Raw genomic sequence first — 7226 nt, 5'->3', positions numbered from 1 at the left:
GGCGTCGCGCTCGGCCATGGTCACCAGCATGGCCTCGATCCTGGACGGCGGCGACTACCGGCCCGAGCTCTCCATCCCGCTGCACCACGCCATGAGCATGTCCTGCGACTCGTCTCCGCCTGGCATGGGCATGAGCAACACCTACACCACGCTGACGCCGCTCCAGCCGTTGCCACCCATCTCCACCGTGTCTGACAAGTTCCACCACCCGCACCCGCACCACCATCCGCACCACCACCACCACCACCACCACCAGCGCCTGTCCGGCAACGTCAGCGGCAGCTTCACCCTCATGCGCGACGAGCGCGGGCTCCCGGCCATGAACAACCTCTACAGCCCCTACAAGGAGATGCCCGGCATGAGCCAGAGCCTGTCCCCGCTGGCCGCCACGCCGCTGGGCAACGGGCTAGGCGGCCTCCACAATGCGCAGCAGAGTCTGCCCAACTACGGTCCTCCGGGCCACGACAAAATGCTCAGCCCCAACTTCGACGCGCACCACACTGCCATGCTGACCCGCGGTGAGCAACACCTGTCCCGCGGCCTGGGCACCCCGCCTGCGGCCATGATGTCACACCTCAACGGCCTGCACCACCCGGGCCACACTCAGTCTCACGGTCCGGTGCTGGCCCCCAGTCGCGAGCGGCCACCCTCGTCCTCATCGGGCTCGCAGGTGGCCACGTCGGGCCAGCTGGAGGAGATCAACACCAAAGAGGTGGCCCAGCGCATCACCGCGGAGCTGAAGCGCTACAGTATCCCCCAGGCGATCTTCGCGCAGAGGGTGCTGTGCCGGTCTCAGGGGACTCTCTCCGACCTGCTCCGGAATCCAAAACCGTGGAGTAAACTCAAATCTGGCAGGGAGACCTTCCGCAGGATGTGGAAGTGGCTTCAGGAACCCGAGTTCCAGCGCATGTCCGCCTTACGCCTGGCAGGTAAGGCCGGGGCTAGCCATGGGCCAGGCTGCTGGGAAGAGGGCTCCTGGTCCGGTGCTCGTGGCCCAGGTCTGCGCCCCCAGTCACTTATCTTGATTCTTTCCTTCTCTTTCCTATACACTTCCTCTTTCTTCTCGTTTTTATTTCTTCTTCCATTTTCTCTTTCTCTTTTGCTCTTCCCCTACTTTCTCTTCTCCCTTTTCTTTTTCTTTCTTACTCTCTCTTTGTCCCTGAGCTTTCATTGACCGACCCCCCCCCCCCCCGTTATATTCGCTCTCCTCTCAATGTGCCAACCTTTGCCCTCTGTCCGATCTTCCCAGGTACTGGGAGGCGGGATGGGAGTGTGCGTTTTCCTCTAGGAGCCCTGTCTTTCCAAGACTCACAAAAACGGGAACCTGCCCTTATTCAAAACCCTGTGCACTTCAAGTATTTTTTAGGCAACACATTTCAATTTTCCGGGCTGGCTAGTCTCCCTGTGCAGCGGCAGTTGAGAGGCTTTGCGCTGCAGAGGGAAGAGAGCTCTCTACTCTCCCACCCACCATACAGGCAAACTTAATTGGTCATTGGCCAAAGGCACAGCCTTGCCCGCGCGGGGAACCGGCGGCCAGGATACAACAGCGCTCCTGGAGACCATCTCTGGCCTTGGCGTTGGGGCAGGGACTTTCTGACCGGGCTTGAGGGGCTCGGGCCAGCTCCAATGTCACTACCTACAGCGAGGGCAGGGTGTAAGGTTGAGACGGTCACATTCACCGCTTTGGGAGGACGTGGGAGAAGAGACTGAGGTGGAAAGCGCGTTGCCTTGCTCACCTGCCGCCCTTGCCCCGGTCCCAGCGTTTAATGGGATTTGCCGGGATTTGCCCGGATTTGCCCGGGCTGCGGGAGACACTGGGCGCTCGCGGGAAGAGGTGCTGAGAAATTAAAAATTCAGATTAGTTAACGCATCCCGACCACGGGCTCCAGGCTCCGCCTTTGCATTAAGCGGGTGCTGATTGTGCGCGCCGGGCGACCGCGGGGAGGGCTGGCGGCCCGCGGGCGAGGACGCGTAGAGGCGCGGGTTACATTGTTCTGGAGCCGGCTGGGTTCTTTGTGCCTCCTCTAGCGGCCAAGCTGCGAGGTACAGCCCTCTATTGTTCTAGGAGCACAGAAACCTCCTGTGTGGGCGGCGGGTGCGCGAGCTGGAGGGAAAGATGCGGTAGTTACTGCGACTGGCACGCAGTTGCGCGCTTTTGTGCGCACGGACCCCGCGCGGTATGCGTGGCGACTGCGCTACCTCTAGGAGCCAGCCACTGGCCCAGAGGGGCAAAATGTCCAGACCCCCCTCACTGGGGAGGACCCACTATACCCTATTGCAGGCCAGGGTGGGCGGCTTCTCATGGACCGGGTGGAGGGGGTATCTTTTAGGATCGGCGGGCAGTCTAGGGGAACAATTCGTGGTGGCGATGATTTGCATAGCGCCGATCTTCGAATGTGCGCATTTTCGAGCCGACCTCGCACAGCTCGCTTCCGGAGCTGCAAGCTCAGGTTTCTACCCCCGATCCCCCGGGCTTTCCTCGCACCACTGAGCCCAGCTTGTGGGGTGCACTCGACCGATGCCCGACAGGGCTGGGGAATGTGACAGGCAGCAGGTTCACCCGGGCTTGGGGAGGAGGCGTTTCCGCTTTGACAGCATTTTCCTTTGCCAGCTGCTGGTGGATTCCGATTCCCAGTCGGTAATCGCCCCGCAGTGTTGATCTAAGAAGGTAAAGAAAACCTGGTTTCCCTGCAAAGAGCCTCCCGCAAATTGGCGGACTCCGGATACTTTGAGTGGATTTAGAAATTTATGTAATCTTTCTCCTTTAGTTTATTCTTCATTCTCTCCTACAGTTTTCTCTGATTTGCTGTTGGTTCGGGGCAAGATAAAGCAGCCAGTAGACAGTAATAATAATAGCGGCCGGAAATAAACTGGAGGTTTACTGTTAGTTCTTAACATTGTAGTACCTCTTTGTCATAGATCCCCCCCAAATGTCCCAGGCCCTTTCCAGTGGGTTTTAGCACCCGCCGGCTTCTTGGCACTGGGAACCAGAAGGATGGTCTTAGACGGGTACAGTTAAAGGCAGGATGACAGCTATTCTACTCCTGCTCATCTCAGAGCGCTGCCGCCCCCTCATGCCTGTTGCGCAAAGAACACAGCTTTTAAAAAACACGTGGCTTCTGCCCATATAGGTCTGAAAGTGATGTGGAAAGTAATACTTCGCCTATTAGCGAGTTTCAGCTTTTAAAATGACCCCAAGCATTGCCGAGATGAGAAAGCGTGGCATCCCGGGGGTCTTCAGCCCCACCCGCGCCCGTGGTGCAAGTCTCCAGGGGCAGGCCCGGGAGAGCACTGCCCACGCCGCTAGATTTTCCGCAGAGGAGCGCTGAAACCGCCTTCGTGGGAGACAGAATGCCTCCTCCAGCGAGCGGAAAAGGCCTGCTGAGGACCCCGCTTTGCTTGGAGCATTCAAATGTATGTCTGTTTTATTACGCTAGGTTGAAAAGGGACAAGAGCTTTAGCCTTTTTATCTGGCCATTTTATCAGCAACTACAAGTGTGTTGAGTGATTATTATCACATAGGAGGCTTTTCAGTTTGGGGTCAGTAGATCAGTCTCTTCAGACACTGAGGCAGAAGCTGGGACTGGTAAGTAGGTATTATGTGCTCAGAGTGCTAGGGGACAGGAGCAAATGGAGAAGAAAAGCAGAGGCTTTATCCGCCGGGAGTATCGATCGGAAACCCGCCGGGACGCCGCAGAGGGCCCTCGCCGTTGGGCCTCGGGGGTTTAACAAGCCCAGCGGCTCCGTAGGCGGCTCGGCCGGACTCCCAGACCCGTGCCTGGAAGACACCGTCCCTGCCCCGCTACAGCCAAACCTGCCTCTTCTGTTTCTCTCTCATAGGTTATAGGTTCCTTTTCTCTCTCATTTTGGCCCCGTCCCCGGGTCCTGCCAAACGGCCAAGCAGGCTGGGGTTTAGGGGGCTCAGAATGAAGAGGTCTGATTTGAACAGCGCACCCTTAGGCGAGGTACTGCCGGTCACAACAGAGGCAGGTCCTCCCTCCCCAACGTGCCGGTGTAGTCACAGCCAAGGGTGGCACTTAAAAGGAATGGGGAGAAAACTTCGGAGAAACTCAGATTGCCCCAACATTAGATTTCAGAGAAATTGACTCCAAATGCCCGGATTCTTTCGGAAAGGGCGGCTAGGTGGCAAGTGGTTGCAACCCCGCCAGGTGGGGCCTTCGCAGAGGTTCCCCAAGACTAGCCCTTGCGGGGCGGTTTTCAGCAACCTGACAAGAGGCGGCCAGGACAAATTTCCGCGGGTTCGAGCACACACTCTCAGGCGTTGGGCCCCAGAGACCTCTAAACCAAGCACAAACAAGAAGGGAGTGAGAGAACCCAGGCGAGAACTTGAACGGGCGTCCCACTGAGGAGAAGTGAGACCTCTGTGGCAGGCATGGTTTCTTCTGATGCCCGAAAATCGAGCGGAGAGCCCGACTACATTTCCTGCAGAGGTTTCCGCCTCCAGTAAGCCCGGATCTCCCAGCGGCCTGCCGGGGGCTGGTCTCCAGTCCCCACCATAGTCTGACGCACGGCCTTCTCCTGGCAGCAAGCTCCCAGCGGCCAGTCTGAAGCCAATTCTGTTCAGGCGGCCGAGGGCCCTTAGCCAACCCACCATGATGTCGCCTGGGCCACCTGACGCCCGCAGCGGTGGGACACGGCCCGGGCAGTGCTCAGTGGCTTCTGCTAGGGGCACCCTGTGCGTGCTTGTATTCCGCTGCGCCGGGGACGTCCTTGGGTGACACGGGCTGCTGGGCACCTCCCAAGCGGAGGAAAGCGGACCCCCTTCGCAGAGTTTCGCGCCCACCCACTAACCTCCCACCTCGTCTGTCGCTGCTCGGGCTCCCGACTCAGCCCACCTCTCCAGGCGGTTTACTTAGGGATACGAGCTGGAGAGGCTGAACGCAACCCGCGCCAGTACGGAACAGACGATGTGTTTGCCTGCTAGCTGCTTGGATGAATAATTGAAAAGTTCGCTGCAGTCTGCTTCGTCAAGTCCCGGGCGCCGGGAGAACACCTTTCCAACACGCATCAGGGTGGGCGGGAGCGGGCAGAGGAGGCGGGACCCGAGGGAGGAGAGTGAACCCGAGCAGGAGAAGCCCCTCAGGCCACCAGGCGCCCTCGACGCGAGAGGCTGGGCATTTATTTTTATTCCAGGCTTTCCACTGTGTGGTTATGTCACTTTCTCAAACAAATGTGTATATGGAGGGAAATCGATGCTGATAATGTTTAGAAGATTAAAAGAGCATTAATGCTGGCAACAATAACGTAAACGTGTGGACCCAGATTTCATTGATCTGGAACTTGATCCGGCGCGTTTCCAGTAAGCCCGACGGCGCGCTCTTCCCAGCAGAGCGCTCGCCAGCGCCACGGCCCCGCGGCTTTCCAGCGGAGCCGCTTCGCCAGCTCTGCGCGGGTTCTCCCGTGTGACCGCAGCTCCTCCCCCGTGAGGCCCCAGCCCGTCTCTACTTCCCCGAGGTTTTCTCCTCCTTTCGCGGGGCTCCCTTCCCTCTCCACGCCCCCCCCACACCGCCCCTGTGCGCACTAGCCGCTACTAGCGCTTCCGGCGGCGGTCACACTGGGCGGCTGGATCCGCGAAGCCAATGCATGGAACGGTGCCCGAGGTTTCCTAACTATCCTGTGCTTGGCCGTTGCCACTGGGCCCTTGTGACCAAGCCCAGGTTTGAAAATGACGTGGCTAAAGCTGCCTGCTAACGGCAGAGCTTAGTCAGCCGCAGATCCCCGCCCATCCTCATCGGTTCTCGTACTAAAAAAGGCTCACGCGCAGACTTTTTACGCAGGTGCGTTCGTTGGACAAGTAAACGTGGCCCTAGTAACAAAAGCCTGAACTTCATCCCCCTGAATAGCAGGCTCTGCGCTGGGCTGGTCGGGTCTAACTGGGAGAATCCTGTGTCCTACCTTGGCTGGTACAGGAAGTAAGAGAAGCAAACTGGGGAACCCCTGCCCCACCCCTTCCCAACCCCTGGACCTCCTGGGCCGAGGCCTGGGTCACTGGCCCATCGCGGGTAAGGGGGTGTCCTGTGGGACACCTGCATTGACTGGAAAAGAAAGAACTTTAAAGCTCTTCCTTCCTGCTTGTGGGGGACACCACCACACCCTGCCAACTACCCCCCTGGCCAAATGGTGGCTTGTTTTTCCAGAAGGAGCACCAAGGTGAATTTTATGGAAAAAAAATAAAAGAGCGGGGACCGAAGCAGGGATAGGATGAGAGCTAATCGTTCTGGGTTTTTTTGAAATTATGAATCCCTCCTGTTGGAGAAGGCTGAGTTTTTCCAAGAGCAGATCTCAATCAGGAGGGAAAGCACTGTTTTCCAGCCTTCTCCAAGAACAGTAATTAATAAGAGGAAGGAAAGGAGAGATGGGAAAGCAAATCGTGCATTGTTCTGCTTTGAGTTGAGGCAGAGGGTAGGCTGGTGTTTCTTCCTCATCTTCCCACCAGTGTTCTTCCTTAAAGAAGGGAGCTTTGGTACACCACCTTGGTTCCTAGTCAGAAAGTGCCCTACCTGACCGTTTGTTGTTGTTGTTGTTGTTGTTGTTGTTGTTGTTGTTGTTGAGAGGGAGTCTCGCTCTGTCGTCTGGGGCTGGAGTGCAGTGGCCGGATCTCAGCTCACTGCAAGCTCCGCCTCCCGGGTTCACGCCATTCTCCTGGCTCAGCCTCCGGAGTAGCTGGGACTACAGGCGCCCGCCACCTCGCCCGGCTAGTTTTTTGTATTTTTTAGTAGAGACGGGGTTTCACCGTGTTAGCCAGGATGGTCTCAATCTCCTGACCTCGTGATCCGCCCGTCTCAGCCTCCCAAAGTGCTGGGATTACAGACTTGAGCTACCGCGCCCGGCCAACCTGACCGTTTTAAACTACAGGTATGTAGTTAAAGATAGCTGGGTAATCAGATATGTAACTAAGGAGGAGGGTAGGTGTTTTCCCTTTGGTCTGGCAGACAACTGGCTCCCTCCCCACAGCCCCCACTTGAAAGACTCCTAGGCTCTGGCAGGAGCAAGTGGACCTTTAGAGGATAGAATTCTAGACTCTCTTCCACTCTCATCTTAGAATTCCAAGATTGGGCAGGATTCCTGTTGAATGGTGAGGGCCGGGCAAAGAATAAACTGATTACCCTAGATTCTCTGTCCCTACAAGGCACCAGCAACTGCTTCACTCTCCTCTAGAGCCAGGTCTGCCCTGAGCTATAGCACCCTAGGCCAGTTTTACCATC

The 7226-nt window shown here is 57.4% G+C and overlaps 1 protein-coding gene across 1 annotated transcript in view; it reads left to right on the top strand.

Moving 5' to 3' along the window:
• Position 1: 1 nt before the first annotated feature.
• The window catches only part of ONECUT2 (one cut homeobox 2), a gene marked incomplete at its 5' end in the record, with an annotated part of 50130 nt that continues 42905 nt past the window's right edge, over positions 2-7226 (top strand). Inside the window, one exon of the mRNA XM_017890451.1 lies at positions 2-929. Within this exon, the coding sequence (XP_017745940.1) occupies positions 2-929 (928 nt within the window). The remainder of the gene's footprint in view (positions 930-7226) is intronic.

Source organism: Rhinopithecus bieti, unplaced genomic scaffold (genome assembly GCF_001698545.2).
Source record: "Rhinopithecus bieti isolate Rb0 unplaced genomic scaffold, ASM169854v2 scaffold_17861, whole genome shotgun sequence".
Lineage (NCBI taxonomy): Eukaryota > Metazoa > Chordata > Mammalia > Primates > Cercopithecidae > Rhinopithecus > Rhinopithecus bieti.
This window is presented reverse-complemented; position numbering and strand designations above follow the sequence as displayed.